The sequence below is a fragment of the Dromiciops gliroides genome, chromosome 3, assembly GCF_019393635.1.
Source record: "Dromiciops gliroides isolate mDroGli1 chromosome 3, mDroGli1.pri, whole genome shotgun sequence".
NCBI classification, from domain to species: Eukaryota; Metazoa; Chordata; class Mammalia; order Microbiotheria; family Microbiotheriidae; genus Dromiciops; species Dromiciops gliroides.
Genome location: NC_057863.1, coordinates 263,926,755 through 263,954,052, shown reverse-complemented (window position 1 = coordinate 263,954,052; position 27,298 = coordinate 263,926,755). Strand labels below are relative to the sequence as shown.

Sequence of the window (27,298 nt, the reverse complement as noted above, 5' to 3'; positions counted from 1 at the left end):
AAGGATACGGATATAAGCATGAATTAGCAGTCATAAGGGACTAAACAAGGATAAACTGGTTACATTCTTATGTGGGGAAATGATACACGTATCCCCTCATAACTATCATCACCAGGGGTCATCAAAGGAGTCTCATTAAAGGGCTAGGGGAGTAGTACTGTTATATTTAGATTATTTTAAAAGAAGAATGGAAAGGGATGAGGAAAAGGATAACAAGGGGAAATCATCTCACATAATTGAGATGTAGAAGTCTATACAATAAGGAGAAGGAGAGGGGGCAGGTGACACTTGATACTCTCATCTGAACTGATCAAAGGAGGGAGTAATACACACACAGAGAGATGCAAGTACACTCACGCGCGCACACACACACACACACACACACACACACACACACACACACATACACACACAGAGAGAAATACATTTCACCCTATAGGAAAACAGGAGAGGAAAAAGTGCTAAGAGAATAGGAGAGGATAAGAGGGATTGTTAATTAAGGAAAGGATTATTCCAAAGGAAAACAAACTCTTGAACATGAAGTAGACTACACAGAGAGGGAAATGTTCCAAATGAGCACAAAATTTAGACATGGGGTGATATCAGAAACAATTGAGCATAGAAGGAATTACCTATTAGATCTATGGATAGGGGAAGAGTTCATGAACAAACCAGAGGTTTAGAGGTAAAATGTACAATTTTGATTACATAAAATTTAGAAGTTTTTTGCACAAATAAAACCAATGAAGCTAAAATTAGGAGAAAAGCAAAAAACAAAATTAAAGAGAAAAAATTGTCATACCAAATTTCTCTAATAAAGGCCTCATTTCTGGGATATATATGGAACTGATTCAGATTTATAAATATACAGATACCATTTCTCCAACTGGTCAGAGGATATTAATAGACAGTTTTCAGAGGAAGAATTCCAGGCTATCAATAATCATATTTTTAAATGCTCTAAATCACTAATAATTAAGAGAAATTTGAATTAAAACCACTCTGAGGTACCACTTAACACTCATCACATTGGTAAAATTTCTTGTGCAATTATCTTTTTATTGTACTGTGTTATAGAAATGCTTGTTTTATTCCATAAATTAAAAGCAAAATTTTAAAGAAAGTTAAGAAAAATATAGGATGGCAGCTAACAGAGATGGTAGGATCTAGTGAGGGTTTTTGTTGTTTCTGTTGCTGTTTTTAGGATGAGGGTGCTTGGACTAGTTTGTAGGCAGCAAGGAAAGAACTAACGTAGGGAAATGGGAGCTTAGAGGTAAGATTACAGTGGCAACCTTCTGGAGAAAATGGGAGAGATGTCTTCCTCCTTATTTTATCTTTGTCCTCCCTCCCAGGTCACCCAGACCCCGCCTAGGGTGATTGAATAATCAGAGCAATGTGGCTTCTCACTTTGCTTTGATGAATTAGGCCTCACCAAGTACAGTCCTGCTGATGAGATGGAAAATTATCTTGCCACCATGTCCTAATGCCTTATGATCAGGTACCATCAGTCCTGCATATACACCCAAAAGACCCCTCCCCAGGCACTATGATCGGACCTACTAATACAACCGTAGTACTTTCAGAACTTTTCCATGTGCCCTGTAGCTGAGCTGTGTTATTTGTGCTATTTCCTCCAAATCAGTTTGAGTTCCTTGAGAGTAGATACTGTCTTACATTTTCTATTTGTATCTTCAGGGCTTAGCATAGTGATCAGTCACAGAGTATGTGGTTAATAAATGCTTGTTCATCACATGTTGAGCGGTTGGACTTAGTGAGAAGGAGCGCTTTGGAGTTAGTAGATGATAACATCAAGGGGAGTGTGAAATGAGGAAAGGGGGAAAAGAGGGAGTTCATTGCAAAAAGCCTCAATTTTCTTGGTAAAGTATGAGGTGATATCTTTAGCTGAAAAGATGAGGAAGGAATGAAGTGAAATACTTGAAGAGAAAAGATAAGGTTTGGGACAGTCACTATGGTGTGATAGAGAATCAATTGGAGAGGGCCTACTTGAGACTGTTGTTTAGTTGTTAAGTTGTGTCAGACTCTTCATGATCTCATGAACCATACTGTCCATGGGGCTTTCCTGGCAAAGATACTGGAGTGGTTTGCCATTTCCTTCTCCAGTGGATTAAGACAAACAAAGGTTAAGTGACTCCCAGGGTCACACAGCTAGTAAGTGTCTGAGGCCAGATTTAAACTCAGATCTTTCTAACTTCCTCATTCCACATTCAGTGCTCTATCTTGCACCTAGCTGCCTCCTACTTCAGGTTACATCTCATAAATATATAGTGGACCCAGTCAACATAGTTCCATTTCCTCTGGTTCTACTTAGCATCCCACAAGTAGGAATGAAGGAGGTGGTTGGTAAGAGTAAGCCAGGAATGGAGTTTGGCTAGTATTAGCTAGTGTTGCTACTTATCTCTAAAAGGTAGCTTGGTTCTGGTCAAAATATCTATCATTGGATTGTTGTTCTTCCATATTAGATATTTAGCTCCATACACATAGTCTTTGAACTTCTTTTTTTTTGTGAGGCAATTGGGGTTAAGTGACTTGCCCAGAGTCACATAGCTAGTAAGTGTTAAGTGTCTGAGGTCGGATTTGAACTCAGGTCCTCCTGAATCCAGGGCCGGTGCTCTATCCACTGCACCACCTAGCTGCCCTGTCTTTGAACTTCTTAGTGATTACCCATTTCAAAAACAAAAACTGAAGAGTATTTATGGGATGGTGAATATCACTGTCCGTAAATTCTCTGCTGGAGATTATAAATGCTTTCTATCACTAGCATAAGATGACCATCACTTTTCTTGGCATACTAGCATCTATAGAAAAATGTTCATATTTCTTAGGACTGCGCACATGCATGTGTGAAATAGTTGTCTGAGTCTTTACAAGTTTGTTCACATCTGTCAGTCCAATGGTCTCCAAACAGCTTCTGAGGGTTCAGGGAAAACTGACCTACTTGCCTTTCTTCCAGTTCTCTACAATTATATATCTGCAATTGAGAGGTTTAATCAGAAATTAACATAATCAGAATTTAAATTAAGAGGGTTAGCATTAGCAGCATAGTTGTTTATAGATTTACTCACCAAATACTAGAAAAGTCCCCAAGTCTTTAAGGTTCTTTGAGCATAGCCAGTGGAGGAGTGTTTCTGTCTTCTCTGAGTCAGTGTTTACTTCTTGCTGATACTCTATAACCCACATACTTGACAGAAATTCTATAAAACTTGTCATTTAATAGCTCCATACAAGCTTCTACTATCAGGTCCAACACTTTTATCAGTCTTTCTCCATGTACTTCCAGGATCATTCCAGAGAAAATGGTCCCATGTAGGTACACAAACATCTTTCTCCATCAATTATTGAAAAGTACAAGGTGATCCAAGATGTTTTGGAAGCATCCAAAATTTAAATATGCTGAAACTGGTAAAAATTTAGCTGAGCAGAGGAACGCTATATGGTTTTTGTCTTTCTCTGCCATAATGCTATCAGAAGATAGCATTCATATATAAATCCAATATTAGGAACTACTTGCTGTCTAGAAGATAGTCTGGTGTGTTTTGAGCTCTTGGCCACTTTAGTTCCCTTGTTCAAATTCTGGTAGTCTCACACATTCATAACACAATAAGAATATATTGCTGGACTCTTTGATGATACCATTGCCAAGACTTTTCAGATGGTTTCTGGGGCCCTCCATCATATATAGAGGAATCTTCCTGGATTGCTCTTGAAAAGATGATGTAGATTCTGCTAAGGTACTCCTTGGGTGCCTCCTACATTCCAGTCTTGCAATGAGAGCATACTTGTCTTCATGCTGAATTTTTCCCTCAATTACTCTATCCATTTTTTAAGTGAAGAGTCACCAAAGTCAGACTTCTTATGATTAAATCCCAAGTCATAGAACCACTGCTCTTACATTATTCTTTGCCAATACTTGTCCTTTATATTCCTTTAAGCTTCTATATAGTCTGTATAAGGAGCTAAATGATATGTATATCTGCTTACAACTAATAACTTAATTAGGTGGAAGTTGGTTCTAATAGTGACATTCCAGGGATAGTTCCTGGATCTGACTATATCAGATCTCTAGTGTCCACCTGACACCTATGCTGGGATATCTCAGCTTCTTTTCAGGGTGTGGAAACAGGTACCAACTGGCAGCTTTGTCTCCCACTACTCAGTTCTGAATCACAGGACCAGGGTAGAATAAAGAAGAGACTTACGCCTGGGATGGCACTATAGGGTAAAGAATAGTTGTGGGCCTTAACTTGTATATTAAGCAAGGAGCGAGTTCAGAAGCAGGAAGCACCAGTGTGGCTTCAACCCAAAGAACTAAGCAGGGTCTCAATGCCAGTGTCTAGCCCAATATGAAGTTTACAGAGGAATAACCAGGGTACGACTCCAAGACCAAAGGGAAGCCTGTAGTTTTGTCCCTCCAAACAAGCAAAAATTTTTATCTGGCTGATAGTAACTAAGTCCAGCAGTAGTCTACTATTATTTAGTCCCAAACTCTCAGGAACTTTCAGAGCTCAGGTCAGGGAGATGGCAATCATATTTTATCCTGGATCAGACCATTTTGGGAATACCAAAAGCTTGCAGGTACCCAGTCTCTTCTGTTTTGAGTGTCTAGGATAATGTAATACACAGTATCAGCAACAGGACCAGGCCAGACTGTCCTTCCAGAAGTGCTCGGAGTTTGGCCCTAACATGAAGTCCGGAATTAGAAAGGGGACTGGAAGATCAGCAAAAAAAAAAAAATCCCATCACAATAATCTGTTGTGGTGACAGGACACAAACCCAGAAGAAGAAAATGACTCCAAAACATCTATAAGCAACGCCTCAAAGAAAATGCAGATTGAGCACTCATTTAAGCAGAGTTCTTGAAAAAGATAAAGCAACAATTTTTAAAGAGTTAGAAAATGTTTTTTATGAGTAAAATGAAATTAATACAAGGAAAAAAATTGGAAAAGAAATGAGAGCTTTGGAAGAAAGAATTGGAAAGGGAATCAACAACTCACAAGAGGTACAAAACATTACCTCAGCCAAAAACTCCCTGAAAATTAAAATGGATCAAATAGAATAAAAGACTCCATTAGACAACAATAAATATTAAAACAAAACCAAAAGACTAAAGAAAGAGAAGAAAATGTAAGGTATTTCATAGCAAATGGCCTAGAAAACAGATCAAGGAGGAAAAAATTGAAGTCAATGGGCTACCTGAAAGCCTTGAACAAGTAAAAGCGTATGGACATCAAGAAGTAATAAAAGAAAGCTGTCTAGATTTCTAAGAACTCAAGGACAATATGGAAATGAGAGGAATTCCCTGGTCATCTCCTGAAAGAAATCCCCAAATGAAAACTCTCACAATCCAGAGCTCCCAAGTAAAAGAAAAAAATACTGCAAGCACAAGAAATACTTCAAGTTCAAAAGAACCACAGCAGCATCACACAAAATTTAGTAATCACCATTGTAAAGAAATAGAGAGCTTGAAATATTCCAGAAGGCAAAGGTTTAGACTTATAGTCAAGAATAATCATAGTGGGAGTGGGGAGAAAGGGAGAAGAATAGATCTTTAATGAAAAAGAAGACATTCCTGATGAAAAGACCAGAACTGTGTGGAAATTTTGAAGTTAAAACCAGGAGTGAAGAGAAACACAAAAACATAAACATGAATTAACAATGATAAGGGACTGATCAAGGATAAATTGCTTACATTTTAATATGGAGAAATTATATATGTAGCCCCTCTAAACACTATCATCATGAGGTATGTAACAAGGAGTCTAGTTAGACAAGGCCTGGGAGTGGTACTGTTAGGTCTTGATCTTAAGAGAAGAATGGAAAGGGAGAAAAAGAATACACTATTAGTAGAAGAGAAACAAAGATTAGGGGAAATTATCTCATATAATCTTAATTGGGGTACTCAAGTAGAAATGCATCCAAACATGAAGCAAAGGGGGTGGGGGTGGAGGAGCTTCTGACATTTGAATCTCACTCTCATCTGAATTGGCTGAATTTAAGAATAAACACACATACACACATACACACACACACACACACACACACACAGAGTTGGATACAGAAGTACACTTAACTCAGGGAGATAAAAAGGAGGAGGGGATATGAGAGGGAGGGTAGATTAAGGGAGGAATTAATCCTAAACAAAACAAACTCTAAGATATTAAAAAAAAAAGCTATTTTTTGATATGTCAAAGAATTGGAATCAAGAATCAATTGGGGAATAGCTGAACAAGTTATGGTATATAAATATGATCAAGTACTACTGTTCTATGATAAATGATGAAGGGGGTGACTCCAGAGAAACCCAGAAAACCCTATATGAACTGATGTAGAATGAAGCAAACAGAACCAGGAGAGCAATTTATACAATTACAGCAATATTATAAAGAAAGCCAACTTTGGAAGACTTAGGAACTCTGATCAGTGTAATGACCAACCATAATTCCAGAAGACTAATAATGGAACTTGCTATGCACCTCCTGATAGAGATGAAAACGCAGAGTACAAAATGAGATATCTACATACATATGTGTGTATAAAGACATGCATATATGTACATAAAAATGTAAATATCTGTATATCTTTTTGATATGGCCAATGTGGACATTTGTTTTGCTTCACTAAACATGTTTGTAATAGGGGTTTTATTTTTCTTTTGTTTTCATTGAGGGGAAATATCAAAATTTTGTTGATCAAAAAATAAAAATTAATTTTAAAAAAATAAAATAATTTGGGTTTTCTTTGATTAAATAATTTTAAAATAAAATTATTGAAGTATAACAATTACTCAAGATCCACTATTCAGCATGACAGTGCAGTACAAATTTTCAGTCATCACTTCTGAATAGGGTCCTCTAGATCCTAAAGGGATAGGAAGAGAAAGGAACAAGGATTTATTAAACAGACAGAGTAGTCTCTCCCAGGAACTATACTAAGTACTTTATAATTATTATTTCATTTGATCCTTACAACATCCCTGTGAGAATAGGTGCTATTATCCTCATTTCATAGTTGAGGGACCTGAAACAGACAGAGCTTAAGGGACTTACCTAACTCCAAACCCAGTGTTATATCTACTGCACCTCCTAGCTGGATTCATATACAATAGATGATAAGGGCAAACTTAATGTTTGCAGTGTCCAAGGTTACCTAGATTCCTGGCCCCAGAAGTTATCCTGAAAGACAACAGCTTCCACCAACTCAATTCAATATTTACCGCCCAAGGACATCTCTACATTTGAGTGTCCTTCTGGACACTACAGCAAAAGAATGTTCGGCCCTTCATCTGTACTCTGCTAATGGTGCTCTTACCTCAGGCTCCTATGATCAAAAGGATCTTCATCCAAGTGGAACAGATTTGTCCATGGTTCCATCTCTCAGCTTTTCTGTAGGTTTCTATGACCTGTGGCTCATACATGAGAAAATGTTCTGGCTTTAGTGGAAGCTGAATTTTTTCTGAGTTTGGACATCCAGTCCATTCTCAGATATTCTCATTCTTTTTAGTAAATGCCCACGAATCAAATATATCCTTTTTCCTGCAATATTCACTAGTTGTGTGCTATTCATTATTTACTGTGTCCTCATGGACCTTTGTTTACTTGTCAGTGTGACCTTGTCTTGCCATCATGCTACCAATATGTGGAGCAGGCTTCCCACCTATATCATAAATTGAGGGGGCCTTTCTTCTTTCTACTGGATGGTATAGCTAAACGTGGATGGTATAGCAAACCCCTCCTCAGTACCTTACCCATCCCCATAATGTTCTAGATTTTGTAAACATTCCTGATACATGATTTCAGCAACTGATGATGCCATTCTTTTACACAGCTCTCAGTTACTAACTCTGATTCAGGATCAGCTTTTCTAACTGTATAAACCTTGCCACAACTACCACTCATATCAACCCACTCTAATGGCACCATAACTTGTGAATGGTGGTGGTCATAGTGTCTACATTATCTCCAGTCTCCCTTCACTCATCAAATCCCAATGGTAAGATTAGAGGAAGGAATGCAAGAAGCATAAAGAGAGTACTTCTTTTTGTCCTGATGCCTGGAATACTGGCCCCAGAGCATATTTAGGTCAAGCAAGGTCAATGGCTTCTCTAGGGAGAACCAAAAAAAGTCTCATTTCCCATGGTTAGTTTCAAATTCTGATCTTTCTCCCTTTATAGATTTCTGAGACTCTAGATCTCCACAGAGATGAAAAAGGTGATGTATAGGCATAGGCTACATATTTGATTATCTATCATCTCTTCACCCCATGTGAATGAAAAGAAGGGATGAACTTAAGAAGTATGTGGGTAACAGAGGCCATGTACTAGGTATTTCTATGCACCGTTTTCCACTAAATCTCAACAGAAATTTTCAGTCCTAGTCTGAAAAAGAAACAAAACAAAAATGCTACTTTTAGGATGCCTCAAATATATCTTGGATGAATCCCCACAGTATACTGCCCCCAGGGCTATCTACCATCCTAACTTGCTGACACCCATCCCTGCCCCTGCAGAAAATGATTACCTTAGGTTCAAGGTATTCTACAGGTCCAGTCTCCCAAAACTGCAGCTAGCAAGTCCCCACCAGTGCTGTCACCTTCAGGAGTCAACCAGAGATCATAAAGAGCTCAAAGCAAAGGCATTGACTGAAGTAATAGTAACAACAAAACTTTTGTCCCATAAAGATATGGTATACTATTCCACAAATATATATGTAACACAATGGAGCTTTAACACAAGGAACACTTATTTTAAATGGTATAATCACAAATATACTAACTTAATTCTCCCACTATGTGGGAGGCATAATCTCCTTTCCCTTTTGTACCACCTCAGTCTCTGGGTAAGGGAAGAGGACTAGGTTCAAAGATTAGCTAGAACACATTCCCAGACCCTCTGGATTGATAAAGTTTCCATTCTACCTGGCTGGCTGCACCATTCCACCTGTATTCCTGGCTCCAAAATCATCATGGCACCAGAAAAGAAACTAAGGAGGACAAAGAATATAGAATAGAAACAAATTCCACCAGGCCCATTTTCCTGAGCTGAGGTAAAAGAGAGGTAATGGGGAAGACAAGTGCTTCCTCCCTCACTGTTTCAGTTCATGGCATTCACCCTGGGCAAAGAAGAAAGGAATTAGAGCCAAAAGAGCACAGCTGAAAAGATGGCAGAAAGAGAACAAATGCCTCAGTCTTGCCACTTTTAAAGACAGGCAGCCAATCTAGAAGGTTATCCCTACCCACATAGTAGGAAATGTAGCAGGCTTTATGTTGACCAAACTGACTGTGCTCAGAAAGCCAGCCTGGGTTATACACACAAAGTCGATGGGAAGAATGGATACACATATGGAGTACACGAGTGGAAAGGTAGGGAACACACATAGCCAAGGAAACTCATACCTCCAGCACCGCAGGACACTGATGTCTTTTCTTGGGGTGCCTTAGTTCTGTCTCCCCAGAAGACAGTGCATCATCTCCTGAGCAGGTTCATCAGCTGACCTCTATGGGTCTGCTCCTCTGTGCCTCTCAACTCGACTGCAGCTAAGGCATTGTGGGTCTGGTCTCCACTGAGGGCAATGTCTCCTACTAGTGAGTTTGCTCTTCTTTTCTGAGATGGAGAGGAGAGGGAAGTTCCACCTTCCCTCCACTGCATTCTTTTGGAAGGGAAACAAGGGGAAAATCAAAGAATGATTGCCTTCCATGAACTAGCTTCTTCCTCCATAAAAAACATCTTTCTCAGAACTTTCTCATGCTTTTTTAGGCTACCAGGAGCTAAGATAATGCTTTAGCCAACCAATGGCTGGTATAAATAATGTGCTTTCCTTATCTTAGGGAATATCTGGACCTACCTGCAAGTCAATAAAGTTGATAAAGAAACTTTTTCACACCTCTTAAAGGAGTAAAGACATCTAGGTGGCATAATGAACAGAGTACTAGACTTGAAGTCCAGAAGACCTGAGTGCAAGTCCTGCCTCAGACATTTACTAACTACATTACCCTAGACAAATCACTTAACCTCTCAATTTCCTCATCTGTAAAATGGAAATAAAATTAACATCTACCCTGCAGCATTATGAGGATCAAATGAGATAATATATGTAATGTACTTTGCAAATCTTAAAGCACTATATAATTGCTCATTATTAGTAAACATTTTTTTTACAATTTCCTTACACTGGTCCATCAAAGTCTGAAAGGGCTGAACTCTTTTAAAGATGTAAATGGGCCACTATCAGTTTTTCACGCCTTACAATCCATGATTAAATCATTCAGGCTATAAACCACTCAAGTTTTCATGACCATTACAAGCAAGAAATGTAACTGCTCAAAGTCTGAAAAGGAAAAACACCCTAAAACATCATTGTTTGTTTTCTGCCCTTTCCATTCCTATAATTTTATCCAGAGGAGGGGAGGGCTCAATTGATCAAGGGCCTATTAATCATATTCCCACTTCAATTGTATTAATCCATTCTTAAACATAATTGATATCAAGCTATGATAACTACACAAAAACATATTAAACAGCTTCTCAATATCATGGAAGATTTCTCCAATGATATCAAGATAACATTTTGGATTCAGTAACTAAAAATTTTAGTGTTCACCAAGGAAAAATAAAGACAAGATTTTGAGTTTGAATCTGGATGTCAAATGAGAGAATAAAGCTAATACAATATCTTGGTCTGCTCCATCCAAGGTAAATGGATTATAAAGTTATCACTTCAGTTCTAGAATTCATACTTTAGAAGTATCTAGAATTCACATTTTGAAATTACCCTCCAACTCTGAAGCCTTTCCCTCTGATTAAATAGCTCCCACCAAAAGTTCCATTTAAGGAGGGCCCTGATCCAGCTGTTTCATTAATCTCTAGGCTGAAGTCTGGACCATCTCTATCCTGCCTCAGGATTTTTCCCTTACACACATATATTTTCAGCTTTCTTTTGTGTGTTACCACAAGAATGTAAGTTCATGGAGGGCAGGGACCATCTTTATTTCTGCTGTCTTCCCATTTCTTATTAGCATAGTCCCTGGGCCCATAGTAAGTGCTTATTAAATATTTACTGACTTGTTGACACTCAAGGACAAGGCTATGGCTATTTTTGTCACATTCAATAAGTCAAAGCTTATTGAGAAAAACCTATTCAGACCAAATAGAACAGGTACAATACCAGCTTTAACAGGCACTTATTGAACAGTGAAATTGATTTAGAATCCAAACAAAAACTATTCCAGTATTAGCATCATAGGACCCATCATACCAAAATAGCTTAGAAAGATTAACACTGGACGGAGGCAAAATGACAAAGAAAAGGCAGTGACTCACCTGAACTCTCCCCCAAACTCCTACAAATACCTTTAAATAATGCCATAAGATAATTCTTGGAGCAAAAGAATCTACAAAAAAACAAGTTGAAATAATTTTCCTGCCAAAAACAACTTAGAAGGTCAGCAGAAAATGTCTATTGCACTGGGTGAGAGTAAATCATAGTCCAGTACAAGCAGCACCAGGGCAGACTGGGCCCTGGAAAACCAGGAGCAGGCCTTGGGAGTCATTGAATCAGCAGCAATAGCTGCTGCTGCTTCTAGAACTCTCAGCCCACAGATGATAAGGAGGTCAGACAACTGATCAGAAGATCATAGCACTGAAACAGGACCTTGCTGCTTCGCCCATGCTTGGATCCTAAAGGGAGTCCCAGGGCAAGGAGGAGAACTAGTACAGCTGAGCTTGCAGCCTCAGTGGAGCAGGGACCCTCCTCACAGTTCCAGAGCAGAAGTGTGCTTTTAGTTGCTCACAGACAAGAGCACAGGACAGGCAAGTAGTAAACACACCTCTCCTTAGATCAAACCACCTTGGAAAAACTAAAAACTAAAGGTCCATAGAAATATCTCTGAAAACAGCTGCACAAAAACCCTGAAGCTTGAGATGGTTTGCCCTCCACCCTGGAAGCATCCTCCTACTTTAAGAAAGAGTTAAAAGTCAAGAAATAGGCCGGGAAAATGAGCAAACAACAGAAAACAGTTCTGACCATAAAAAGTTATTGTGGTGAAAAGGAAGATCAAAACACACCCTCAGAAGAAGATAGCAAAGTCAGAGCTCCTACATCCAAAGCGTTCCAGAAAAATATGAATTGTTCCCAGGCTGTGGAAGATCTCAGGAAATAATTTGAAAATCGAGTAAGAAAGGTAGAGGGAAAATCGGGAAGAGAAATCAGAGCAATACAAGAAAATCATGAAAAAAAGAGTCAACCAAAAAAAAAAAAAGAAGAAGAAGAAAATAACACCTTAAAAAAAATCCAGACTAGGCCAAATGGTAAAAGAGTTACTAAAAGACCATGAGGAGAACAATGCCTTGAAAAGTGGAATGGGTCAAATGGAAAAAGAGGTACAAGAGCTCACTGATGAAAATAATTCCTTAAAAATTAAAATTGAGCAAATGGAAGTTAATGACTTTATGAGAAATCAAGAAACAAGAAAACCAAGAAAATGAAAAGATAGAAGACAATGTGAAATACCTCATTGAAAAAACAACTGACCTGGAAAATAGAGCCAGGAGAGATCATTTTAAAATTATTGGACTACCTAAAAGCCATGATTTAAAAAGCCTAAACATCATCTTTCAAGAAACTATCAAGGAAAACTGCCCTGATATTCTAGAACCAAAAAGTGAAATAAACATTGAAAGAACTCACCTATCACCTCCTGAAAGAGATCCCAGAATGAAAACTCCCAGGAATATTATAGACAAAATCCAGAGCTCACAGGTCAAGGAGAAAATATTGCAAAGAGCCAGAAAGAAACAATTCAAGTATCATGGAGCCATGGTGAGGATAACACAGGATTTAGCACCTTCTACATTAAAGGATCAGAGGGCTTGAAATATTATTTTTGAGAGGGCAAAGGAGCTAGCATTACAACCAAGAATCACCTAACCAGCAAAACTGAGTACAATTCTTCAGGGGGGAAAATGGGCATTCAATGAAAAAGAGGATTTTCAGGCATTCTTAGTAAAAAAAAGCCAGAACTAAATAGAAAATTTTACTTTCAAATACAAGACTTAAGCATAAATGGGCAAACAGGGAAAAAGAAATTATAAAGGATTTAATAATGTTAAACTATTTACATTCCTACATGGGAAGATGATACTTGTAACTCATAAGAACCATCTCATTAGGGCAATTGGAAGGAGTATATACAGACAGAGGGCACAGGTGTGTGTTGAATGCAATGGGATGATTTCCAAAAAAAATTAAGCGGTGAGAGAGGAATGTGCTGGGAGGAAGGGAAAGGGAGAGGTGAAATTGAATAAATTATCTCACATAAAAGGCAAGAAAAAAAATTTATAGTGGAGAGGAAGAGGAGGAATGAGTGAACCTTACTCTCATCAAATGGGGCAGCTAGGTGATGTAGTGGATAAAGCACTGGCCCTGGATTCAGGAGGACCTGAGTTCAAATCCAGCCTAAGACACTTGAGACTTACTAGCTTTGTAAAGCTGGGCAAGTCAATTAACCTTCATTGTCCTGCAAAAAAAAAAATGGGGCAGCTAGGTTATGCAGTGTATAAAGAACTTGCCCTAGAGTTAAGAGGACCTTAGTTCAAATCTCACTTCAGACACTTATTAGCTGTGTGGCCCTGGGTAAATCAGTGAACTCCAATTGCCTTAAATATCCAGGGCCATCTCCAGTCATCCTGCTATATATCTTGTCACTAAACTGAGTTGGATCTGGAGGAGAGTAAGGTTGGTGACCTTGCACAGCCCTCCCTCACTTAAATCTAATTCAGTGCCAGTCATGACATCACCCCAATGTCATGGTCCCCTTCAGCAATGAAGGACAAACAACTCTCATCAGATATACTTGAAGAGAAAATAACATATACACTCAGTTGGGTATAGAAATCTATCTTACCCTGCAGGAAAGTAGGAGGGGAAAAGGATGGGGGAGGGAGGAGGTGTGATAGAAGGGAGGGCAGATTGAGGGAGGAGATCATCAGAAGCAAAACACTTTTGAGGAGGGACAAGGTAAAAGAAGAGAGAGAATACAATAAATAGGATGGAGGAAAATACAGTTAGCAAAAGTAACTGAGAGGGGCAGCTAAGTGGAGCAGTGGATAAAGCACCAGCCCTGGATTCAGGAGGACCTGAGTTCAAATCCGGCGTCAGACACTTGACACTTACTAGCTGTGTGACCCTGGGCAAGTCACTTAACCACCATTGCCCCGCAAAGAAAGAAAAAAAGTAACTGAAAAAAAAGCAAATATCCCTGATAAAGGCCTCATTTCTCAAACATGTAGAGAACTGAGTCAAATTTTTAAAAATAAGAGCCATTACCCAATTGATAAATAATCAAAAGATGTGAACAGTTTTCAGATGAAGTAAACAAAGATATCTATAGCTATATAAAAAATGCTCTAACTCACTGTTGATTGGAGAGATGCAAATCAAAATAATTCTGAGGTACTCATACCTATTAGATTTGCTAATAGGACAGAAGAAGAAAATGACAAATATTGGAGGGTACATGGGGAAGATGAGACATTAATGCACTGTTGGTGGAATAGTGAATTGATTCAACCAGTCTGTAGAACAATTTGGGATTATACCCAAAGGGCTATAAAACCATTATTAAAATTTACAGAAATACTTCTTGAATAGATATAACTACCTTGAGAAATAGTATAGGCTGACAATAGGTGCATACCAGGGAATATGACAAATATAAAGAGATTTACCTCCTAATAGAGTCTATAAAATGGCTAAAGTCCAAGGGAAAATGACCCTCCATAGATGACAAACACATGAACTCACAAAACAATATGCTGAAAAATAAGCATCAAACTGTTGAGTCATTTGAATTTATGCATAGAAAAATAAGGGTGGGGAGGCTAGGTGGCACAGTGAATAAAGCACCGGCCCTGGATTCAGGAGTATCTGAGTTCAAATCCGGCCTCAGACACTTGACACTTACTAGCTGTGTGACCCTGGGCAAGTCACTTAACCCCCATTGCCCTGCAAAAAAAAGAAGAAAAAAGAAAAATAAGGGTAAGAAGAATAAGTATATGGTAATGATATAAGAACATAAAAATTGACAAAAATATGTCATTCCCCAATTGATATATGGTCACAACAGGCAGTTTTCCAATGAAGAAAGCAAAACAATTTATAGTTATATGAAAAAATGCTCTGAATCATCATTGATTAGAACAAAGCAAATTAAAGCAACCTTAAATATGATTTTACACTTATCAGATTGGCTAAAATGATTGAAGGGGAAAGTGACAATTGTTGGAGGAGATATGGAAAAACTGAGACACTAACTCATTGTTGATGGAATTGTGAATTGATCAAAACATTTTGGAGGACAAACTGGAATTATACCCAAAGTTAAATTACCTATTCCCTTTGACTCAGCAATACCACTACTAGGTCTATCTCCAAAGATGACTAGGGGAAAAGGAAAAGAACTCATATGTTCTAAAATGTTTATGGCAACTCTCTGTGGTGCAAAGAACTGGAAATTATAGGGATATCCATCAGTTGGGGAATGGTTGAACAAGTTGTAGTATACAATTGGGATGGAATACTGCTGTGCTGTAAGAAATAATGAGCTCAGTGATCTTAGGAAAACATAGAAAGACTTGCATGAAGTAATGAAAAGTGAAATGAGGAGAACCAAGAGAGCATTGTTGTTTCAAGCATGACTTTGAGCAAATAAGTAATTTTAACTATTATAAATACCCAAATTAACTATAAAGGGCAAAAAATGATAAATGTAAGTATGTATAGAATAATTTTACATATGTATGTGTGTATATATATGCACACACATATTTGTGTCTAATGATAGCTATCTCTAGAGTGTGGAGAGGGGCAGGGAAGAAAAAAGAAAATGTACATGATAACATATTTAAAAGGAATATTTACATATTTAAATAGGAATTTAATATATTAAATATTTAAAACGAATAGCAAATTGTATATAATAGATTTTCCATTTCATTTGCAATCATCTTTAGTACTGTTATGTAAATGCTTGTTTTATTCCATAAAATATTTTTTAAAAAGAAACTGAGGCAAATAGGGTTGTGACTTACCCAGGATCACATAGTAAGTATCTTGTGTAAGATATTAAAACCATGTGGGAACAGGATGAAGAACATATCATTCATGTCATCGTGTCTCTTCCTGGAATTGTTCCAAAGATGCTTTTTCAGTGACCCTAATAGAGATGGCATTACATTCCAAGATATTCATTAAATTACACAAAGCCATCATTTTATTCATACCTATACACAGAACACTAAGAGTAGGATAAAGAATTGTGCTAGGGCCATTTCTCTCAATTCTGTTGAGCATTATGAAAAAAATAAATTAATAAATTTTAAAGGGGAACAGAAAATTAATGATGAAAATGATAACACCCCCCCCGAAGAAAAACCCCAAATCATCATTCATATCCTGAGGAAGTGGAGAAATCGAAAAATAACAAGCGAAGAAATTTCAGCCCAGTTTATACACAGGGGACTTCATGTACCTTAATTTCTCCCCCTTCTACTTCTGTCCTCCCCCCCATTAAAAAGGGCAAAAAGCTCTTTAACAAAGAGGCACTGCCAAAAAAAATTGGGGCAGCTAGATGGCACAGTGGATAAAATACTGGCCTTGGATTCAGGATGACTTGAGTTCAAATCTGGAGTTCAAATCTGGCCTCAGACACTTGACACTTACTAGCTATGTGACCCTGGGCAAGTCACTTAACCCTCATTGTACTGTAAAAAAAAAAAAAAAAAAAAAAAGAAGATGTACAATGAAGCAAAACAAAATCCTACATTGGCAGTGGACAAAAGTGTCTGTCTCATTCTGTTTATTTAGTCCATCACTTTCAGGAGATGGTGATGTAAAAGGAAAAATACTGAAGGCTTTATGCTTAAATCTGGAAGTCAAATTGAACCAGTGGGTGAAGTAAATACTTATAAATTATTTTATCTTCTCTGGGGAAGCCAAATAAGGCTTTCAAGAAGGAAGTTAAAGCTAAGTAAGATACTGAATAGCATCCTAAATTCAAAGCTGAACACAAAATGCACTTTTTAGTAATAAACACCTACATAATACCATCTTTAATGTATATTTTTGGCATGGTTAAATTGAAAAACAAGTTAAGATGTGTCCAAACAAAGCCCACACAATGTTAACAAATCACAGGGCTCATCAACCTAAAATAGTTATGGAAAGTTTAACAATTTCTTATCAAAAAGGATAAAGAGGCTGAGCTAAGACAGTGGCTGAGCTAAGACAGTGAAGTAGAGGAAGCTTTGCAGCCAAGCATTCACAACATTTCCCTCCAAATTTTAAAATAATGTCTCAAATCACTCTGAAGTGGCAGTGCCAATAAAAGGTCAGACTGAAACATTTTACAAACCAAAGACAACTTAGAAGATCAGGAGAGGTCTGTAACACTCAGGTGAGGGTTGGTCCACAATACATGTGGTAGCAACACCAATTGTAAACCTTGGAGGCTTCTTCAGCAGGAGCTTCAGGAACTCTTAGCTGAGAGACAGTATGAGAATTAAATAACTAGTGAGAAAGAGATTACAGAGAACCCCTGTGCTAGAACTGGGTGCAGAACCCAGCACTATTAGTCAACTTCATTGTCCATACCCCTTTTTCAGATCCCAGTTCCAAGGAAGAAAAGAGTATTTGCAATTGGGTTTTTTTGTTTTGTTTTTTTGCAGGGCAATGGGGGTTAAGTGACTTGCCCAGGGTCACACAGCTAGTAAGTGTCAAGTATCTGAGGCCAGATTTGAACTCAGGTACTCCTGAATCCAGGGCCGGTGCTTTATCCACTGCGCCACCTAGCTTCTCCCAAGTACTCACAATTGTAAGGGAACAGGGACTTTTTTGGGGGAAGGACCAGAATGCAAACTAGAACAGTGACCACACCTCTCCCAAGATCACATCACCTTGAAAGCACTAAAAACTTTCAAACCCTAAGAACTAACTCTGAAAAAGGCAGCATCAATAAACCTGAAGCTTCATACAGTGTGAACCTCCCCACCCTGAGTTGAGCATAGTCCAATTTTAACATAAAGTTCAAAGTTAAGAAATGGAATGAGAAAATGAAAAAAAAAAACCCACCATAAAAAACTACTATAGTGACAGGGAAGATCAAAATACAAATTCAGAAGATAATAGTGTCAAAAGAGCTACAAGCAAAGCCTCAAAGAAAAATTGTGAATTGAATACCTTTAATTTTATTTGGCTTGCCCAATAAGAATTCCTTGAAGACCTTCAAAATCATTTTCAAAATCAAATGAGTGATCCAGGGAAAACTGAAAAGAGAAATGAAAGCAGCACAAGAAAATTATGAAAAAACAATTAGCCATTTGGTAAAAGAGGCACAAAAAATAATGAAGAAAATACCTTTTTAAAAAACAGAATTGGCATAATGGTAAAAAGAGGTACAAAACCTCACTGAAGAATAGAACTCCTTAAAAAACAAAATTGGCCAAATTTTTAAAAGGTACAAAAGCTTACTGAATAAAATAACTCCATAAAAATTAGAATTGGGCAAGTGAGACAACAAGAAACAATAAAACAAAACAGAAAGAATGAAAAAGTAGTAGAAATGCAAAATATCTCACTGGAAAACAGTTGACTTTAAAAAATAGTTACAATAGAGTTAATTTAAGAATTACTGGACTATCTAAAGCCATGATCACAAAAAGAGCCTAGACATCATGTTTCAAGAAATTATAAAGGAAAACTTCCCAAGTTATCTTAGAACCAGAGGGTAAAATAGACATTGAAAGAGTCCACTGATCACCTCTTGAAAAGAGATCCCAAAATGAAAACTCCCCAGAATGTTATAGCCAAATTCCAGAGTTTCCAGGTCAAAGAATAGGTAATATAAGCAGCCAAAAGAAAATATTCAAATACCATAGATCCACAATTAGGATCACATAAAATATAGCACCTATAACCTTAAAAGAACAGAGGATTTAGAATACAATATTCCAGGAGGCAAAGAATTACAGTCAAGAATAACCAATAACCAACCCAGCAAAAGAGCATAAACCTTGGGAGGGAGGGGAATGAGAGATGGACATTTAATGAAATCAAAGACTTTCAAGCATTCCTGATGAAAAGAGCAGAGATTAGAAAATTTGAATTTCAAATATGACTTGAGAGTACTCAAAAAAGAAATGTGAAAAATAAATCATAAAAGCCTCAATAAGGTTAAACTGTTTACATTCCTACACAGGAAGATGATACATGTAACTCCTAAGAGCTTTATCCATATTAGAGCAGTTAAAAGGATTCTACAAAGAAAGAACAGATGTGAGTCAATTTTTGTAGGGATGATTTTGAAAAAATGGAAGGGTGAGAAAGAGGTATGAAGTAAGAAGAAAGGGAGAAGATGAATGGAGAAAATTATCTCACATAAAAGAAGGGCACAAGGAAGAGTTTTTACAGTGGAGGGGAAAATGGGAGGGGGAATCCTTGAACCGCACTTTCATCTGAATTGGTTCAAAGAGGTAAGAATATATACACGGGGCAGCTAGGTGGCACAGTGGATAGAGCACTGGCCTTGGAGTCAGGAGGACCTGAGTTCAAATCCGGCCTCAGACACCAAATTACTAGCTGTGTGACCCTGGGCAAGTCACTTAACCCCAATTGCCTCACCAAAAAAACCCATACACACACACACACACACACACACACAGAGTTGGGTATAAAATGTAGATTACTAAAGAGGGAAGGAGGAGGGTAATAGCATGAGAGGGGTACAATGATAAGAGAGAAGACAGATTAAGGGAGAGAAGGATAAAGAGGGGAAAAAACAAGATGGAAGGAAATACACAGTTAGCAAAATCATAATTTGAATGTGAATAAAATGAACTCACCCATAAAACAGAAGCAGATAGCAGAATGGATTAGAAATCAGAATCCAACAATATGTTGTTTATAAAAAACATTCTTGTAAAAGAAAGACATACTCAGAGTTAAAATAAGAGGCTGGCGTGGAATTTATTATGCTTCAGCTGAAGTGAAAAAGACAGGGGCAGCAATCATGATCTCACATCAAAGCAAAAGCAAAAATACATGCAATTAAAAGAAACAAGCAAGCAAAGTGCATTTTGCTAAAAAAAAAATGCAATAGACAATGAGGCAATATCAGTACTAAACATATGCACCAAATGGCATAGCATCCAAAATCTTAAAGGAAAAGTTAAATGAATTATAGGAAGAAATTAGCAGTAAAACTATACTAGTGGAGGGGCCTTAACTTTCTTCCTCTCAGAGCTAGGTAAATCTAACTATAAAACAAAGAGGTTAAGGAGATGAATAGAAATTTTCAAAAGTTAGATATGAGGCCTCCAAAGAAAAATGAATGTGAATAGAAAAGAGTATACATTTTTCTCAGCTGTACATGGCACCTTCACAAAAATTCACTATGTAATAGGGCATGAAAATCTCACAAACAAATACAGAAAAACAAATAAGTGAAACCTTTCCAGACATAATATAATAAAATAACTACAATCAACAAAGGATCTCAGAAGCATAGATTAAAAATCAATTGGGAGGGGCAGCTAGATGGTGCAGTGGATAGAGCACCGTCCCTGGAGTCAGGAGTACCTGAGTTCAAATCTGGCCTCAGACACTTAACACTTAACTAGCTGTGTGACCCTGGGCAAGTCACTTAACCCCAATTGCCTCACTAAAAAAAAAAAAAAATCAATTGGAACATACACAATCTAATCCTAAAGAATGAATAGTTCAAACAACAAATCACAAAAACAATCAGTAATTTCATTAAAGATCATGACAACAAGATAATTTATCAAAATTTGTGGGATGCAGCAAAGTAGTACTTAGGGCAAATTTTATTTCTCTAAACACATCAATATATGAGAGAGGAGAGAAACAAGTCACTGAATTGGGCATGCAAAAAAAACTAGAAAAAGAACAAATTACAAATACCAAAATAAATACCAAAATGAGAATCCTGAAAATCAAAGGAAAGATTGGTAAAATTGTAAGCAAGAAAACCATAGAACTAATAAATAAAATTAGGAGTTGATATTATGAAAAATAAAATATATGAACCATTGATTAATCTTTTTTTAAAAATGCAAAAAGAAAACCAGATTACCCATATCAAAAAAAGAAAAAATTGGGGCAGCTAGGTCGTGCAGTGGATAGAGCACTGGCCCTGAAGTCAGGAGTACCTGAGTTCAAATCCAGCCTCAGACACTTAACACTTACTAGCTGTGTGAGCCTGGGCAAGTCACTTAACCCCAATTGCCTCACTAAAAAAAAAAAAGAAAAATTGAATGCAGCACCACAGAAAAGGTGAAATTAGAACAATTATTAGGACTTATTTTGGCCAATTATATTCTACTAAAACTGATAATATAAATGAAATAGATGAATATTTACAAAAAATATAAATTGCTCAGATTAATGGAAGAGGAAATAGAATACTTAAGTAGCCCTGTTTTAGAAAAAGAAATTGAACATACTATGAATGAGCTCCATAAGAGGAGAAAACAACAACCCAGGCCCAAATGTTTCTCCATGTGAATTCTACCAAACATTTAAGGAACAAATAATTAAAGGAATCCTACCAAATTCCTTTTATAATGCACATGGTTTTTTAATTTAATTTTTATTCATTTTAAACTTAAAGATAAAAAAAAAACCAAAGAACATTTCCATGTACAGTATAACATAAGAGGTTTCAATATAAAACCATAAATGTTCATTTCTCACTGTTTACTTTTTTAAAAAATCTATTAATAAATACTAGATATCATTTTCAAAGCTACCCTGCTTTTCTGTGGTTTCTTACAATTTTTCTTTTATTCTTTGCAGTGTCCTTTTCATTTTTTTTCCTCTCTCCCTCCCCACCGTATCATAGAGAAGGCTACCCATTAGACAGACAGGCAGACAGGGACACACACATTCATATACACACATAAGTAAAATCATGCTATATATACTTCTATTTATCAGTTCTTTCCTTGAATATATATAGCATCTTCATAGGTCTTTTATGTTTGTTGTAGAATTAGTTTAATCTTCAAATGTTTGGCAAAACTAACTTCTAAATCCATCTGGTCCTAATACTTTTTTCTTAGGATGCTCATTCAACTTCTTAGCATGCTGTGCAACTTCTTTTTTCTAAAACAGGTTTATTTAGATACTCTATTTCCTCTTCTGTCTAGGCAGTTTACATTTTTGTAAATATTCTTCCATTTTATTTACATTGTTGAATTGATTGGTATATAATTGGGCAAAATAATTCTTTATAGGGGGCAGCTAGGTGGCGCAGTGGATAAAGCACTGGCCCTGGACTCAGGAGGACCTGAATTCAAATCTGGCCTCAGACACTTGACACATACTAGCTGTGTGACCCTAGGCAAGTCACTTAACTCCCATTGCCCCACCAAAAAAAATACACAACAAAACTCTTTATGCTTTTATTTCAGCTTCATTATTGGTATATTCACCCTTTTCATTTTTAATATTAGTGATTTGCTTTTTCTTTTTAAAAAAATCATATTAACTAATGATTTATCTATTTTATTGGGTTTTTTTTTCATAAAACCAATTTCTAGTTTTCATTAAGTCAATGGTTTTCTTACACTCAATTTTATTAATCTCACTTTTAATTTTTAAGATTTCCAATTTGGTTCCAGTTTTTGTGGGTTCTAGTTTTTTTCTATTTTTTAAAATTGTGTACTAAAGGGGGCAGCTAGGTGGCACAGGGGATAAAGCACTGGCCCTGGTTTCAGGAGTACCTGAGTTCAAATCCGACCTCAGACACTTGATACTTACTAGCTGTGTGACCCTGGGCAAGTCATGTAACCCCCATTGCCCCACCCAAAAATTGTATACTAAATCCCAAGCACTGAAAATGCTTCAGGAAATATTGCTATTTGTTGAATTCAAAGTAAGAGCTAAATAAAAAGTACATAATTTCTCATAAATCTTTAAATTATTTTTAATAACTAGTAGCTTCTTTCAAAACCTAAGAAAGCTATAGTGTATTAAAAAAAAAAACTCCTCTGCACTAGTAAAGACATACTCACTAAAATTCATGCTACCTAAAAGCTAGTTATGCTTGTTTTGTGCTAGGGACAGACACACACACACACACATCCTCCTTTCCCCACTACTCCCACGTACATTGCCAAAGCTTCCTCCTTTTCCTTTTGCCATCTCCCCTACCCACCCCCTTCTTGACAGTCCCACACAGGCATGGTGTTGGACTACTTTTTTAAAGGGATAGTGAGGCTCTTTGGTCACAGAAAGGTTTGAAAATGACCTAGCCTCAAGGAATTATCGAGAAGCTCCTCCTTGGTTGTTGCTGCCCTCTAGCAAATATTTTCCTAATAAGAGTGACAGCTGTGCCTCTTCCAAAAGCAGGGAGGAATAGTGTTTTATTTTTATTGTGTTTCCTTTTAAATTGTTTCTTTTACTCTATTATTAGTAAAAGTGATTTTTATTGTGTTTATGATCCTTGAATTCCTTTTATTGCATTTTATCGTTAAGCCTAAAATTACTGGATTGGCCTAGTTTAGACCTGGTCCAGCTCAAACATCATCATGTTGCCTCTTTTTGGAATTATTTTGAGATTTAAGGAGAGGATTCTCCAGATACTGTACTACTGAATAACATAGCACCATGTTTCAATACCTTCTTCCCTATACCCATTCAGGGAAGAGAGGTTCAGATATGTAGAGTATGACATTGTTACAGGGAAAGCTAAATGAAACTGGAGTAAAACTAACATGAAGATCTAATGATATACAAAATAAAATATGAAAAACAAAAGTTTTAATTGAAAATACTGGTTAAATAATATGCTTTGGTTTAAAAAATACTCACTTCTTGAGATTAACCAAGAAATAGCCATAATTATATGTATGAGCATTTGGCTCTGTCTAAAAAAATAAAAGGTATTAATAAATTCTAGCCTTCTTACTCCTGTGTCTTTGTCAAGAAAGCTCTATGAGCATTATGTTCCACAGGGTAACAAAGAGTCAGACATGACTGAATGACTGAAAAACAACAAGGCTTACTATAAACATACCACTGTATCACAGACCTTAATATAAATTTACTTCTCTTAGGAAGATATTAAAATGAGTGAAAAAGAGGCACCTGAAAACAGATATTCTTTTATAAAGTAGATAATAATATTATAGAATTATTTTTAAGTATGTCCCAACAATTACTATTTGAAAAAAGTTATTGGCAATTGGATATTCAAAGTTCATTTTTTTTTCTCATTTTGACAGAAAGATAAGGAAGATCAGTGGCTTGAGAAAAAAGTTCAGGGTAATAAAGATCACATAGTTTTGGAACATTTACAATGGACCATGGGGTATGAAGTACAAATTACAGCTGCAAATAGACTTGGATTCTCTGAACCAACAGTATATGAGTTCAGTATGCCACCAAAACCCAATATAATTAAAGGTAAGCACATCTATCTTTGAATTATTAAAGCTAGAAGCAAAAATGATATTGGGATCACATGTCCTTTCATTACATTTAGTTGCTTTTTAATTATAAAAATATTTAATTGTATGTTTTCTTTTCTATGAATTAATTATATGACATACTCTACTCATTATATCTAAAGCAGTGTTTTCTAACTTCTTTCATTCCACTGGAACAGTAAAAAATTTTGAAGTTTATTATATAGCATGTATGAAATTAAAGGAGAGCCTAGACAAATCACTTAAATGACTTCTACCTTAAAGCTGTGCTTACATGCTGAAATGATAACTTACTTGTTTTTCTTGGGGAGTACAATTATGTTTTTAATATGAAGTCATCTCCCTCAATATTCATCATGAAATATAAATTCCATAACCTAACAGTTACTAACCTTAAAACTCAGTTGGGGGGCAGCTAGGTGGCGCAGTGGATAAAGCACCGGCCCTGAATTCAGGAGTAAGATAAAGATAATAATATATAATATTATTATAAATATATATAATAATAACAAAATCCAAAGAAGCCATAACCGAAAGGAAAATTCCAATTAAATATAAATAAATACAAAATGCAAAAAAATATCTTGGCATGGACCTACTAAAGTATACAAAATACTTATGTAGATCCTTAGAGAAATCAAAAGCAACTTAAATAACTGAAGCGTTCTTGTTTAAGACTATGCCAAAATGGGGGGTAACTAGATGGTGCAGTGGTTAAAGCACTGGCCCTGGATTCAAGAGTACCTGAGTTCAAATCCGGCCTCAGACACTTGACATTTACTAGCTGTGTGACCCTGGGCAAGTCACTTAACCCCCATTGCCTGCAAAAAAAAAAAATTTTTAAAAATGACTATGCCAAAATGATAAAAATCACAATGCTTCCAAATTAATTTATACTTTTAATGATGTACTAATCAACTTACCAAGGGAATATTTATTAGAACTTGATAAAAAATAATAACAAAATTCATTTGGACAAACAAAAATATCTAAAACATCAAGGGAAATGATAAAGGGAGAATAGCACTCCAGACATCTAAATATATTAAAAAGCAGCAGTCAGCAAAACTATATGCTATTGGTTTGGAAATAGAAAGACATATAAATGAGACAGATTAGACAAAGGAAAATCAGAAATAATGGAATTCAATAAGCCAGTGTTTTATAAAGTGGAAACATAAATTACTTAAGGGAAAAAAATTCATTTTTTTGGTAGGTACTACTGGGAAAATCAGTGAATAGTCTGGAAGAAATTAATCTTAGACCAAGACTTTACATTATGTTATACAATATTCTACAAAATTCTTTTAAAAAATCTAAATGGATATATAATTTTAATATTAAAAATCAGAGAGAGGGGGCAGCTAGGTGGCACAGTGGATAAAGCACCGGCCCTGGAGTCAGGAGTTCCTGAGTTCAAATCCGGCCTCAGACACTTGACACTTACTAGCTGTGTGACCCTGGGCAAGTCACTTAACCCCATTGCCCCATTAAAAAAAAAAAATCAGAGAGGCAGCTAGGTGGCACAGTGTATAGAGCACTGGCCCTAAAGTCAGGAGGACCCAGTTCAAATCTGGCCTCAGAAACTTGACACTTATTGGCTGTGTGACCCAGAGCAAGTCACTTAATCCCAGTTGCCTCACAAAAAAGAAAAAGAAAAATCATATTTAAAAAATCAGAAGAGAAGCAGATCATATCTTAACCAAACAAGAGATAGATATAACTAAAAGATAAAATAGTTAACATTGATTAAATAAAACTGAAAGGCTCCGGCATAGACAAAATTAGGATAAGAAAAGCGGTGGTTGAATGGGAAAAAAAATCTTTGTACCAAATTTCTCTGGTCAGGGCTTAATATACAAGATATATAAATAACTTACATATATATTAAAAAGTGATTACTATTTCCATACCTTTTTTTAGTTTAGTTTTGTTTGTTTTGGGTTTGTTTGTGGTTTTTGGTTTTTTTTTTTTTTTTTGGTGAGGCAATATGAGGGTTAAGTGACTTTCCCATGGTCACACAGCTAGTAAGTGTCAAGTGTCTGAGGCTGGATTTGAACCCAGGTCCTCCTGAATCCAGGGCTGGTGCTCTATCCACTGCGCCACCTAGCTGCCACTATTTCCATACCTTTTGAAGGAGACTCCATACCTGGCTTTATTTCCTACAGAAACAATTAATTAGAAGAAAGTCCTCATATACACCAAAATATTTATAACAGAACTTTTATATATAGCAGAGAATTAGAAACAAAGTAGATTCCCTTCAACTGTGGAATTGCAAAATAAGTTGTAGTACATGAATTTAATTGAATATTACTGTGTAAAAAAATAATTATGTACAGAGAAGCAGGGAAAGATCTATATGAAATTGATGCAGAGTAAAGTAAGCAGGTAGCCTAGAAAACAAAATACACTGTAATTACAATAATGTAAATGGAAAAAATAACCACACACTAAAAAGCATAAGTTAATGTAACAAAATATAAATATCAAGCTTGATTTGAGTAGATATGAGAAAACAGGGAGGAAAGAAAGGAGGGATTATGGGAGAAATTATAGTGATATAGTGATTCTATGGGTGTGAAAAAAGACAAATACTCACTTAATAGATAAATGTGGATATATGTATATGTGTTTATGTGTCTCTTTGTTTGTGTAATTAAAAATGTATATCTAAAACCAAAAGCTAACATTATATGGAGTGGAGAAACACTCAAACCTTTCCCAATAAATATGGTAGTAAAGCAAGGATTCCCCTTTATCCCTACTGTTATTTGACAT

At 36.4% G+C, this 27,298-nt stretch overlaps 1 protein-coding gene across 3 annotated transcripts in view; it reads left to right on the top strand.

Annotated features, from left to right (window-relative positions):
* The window catches only part of NCAM2 (neural cell adhesion molecule 2), a 269,560-nt gene that overhangs the window by 213,765 nt on the left and 28,497 nt on the right, over nucleotides 1-27,298 (top strand). For all 3 annotated transcript variants that reach the window (XM_043993010.1, XM_043993011.1, XM_043993012.1), the window contains one exon: nucleotides 24,314-24,494. In XM_043993010.1, coding sequence (XP_043848945.1) covers nucleotides 24,314-24,494 — 181 coding nt within the window. The remainder of the gene's footprint in view (nucleotides 1-24,313; nucleotides 24,495-27,298) is intronic.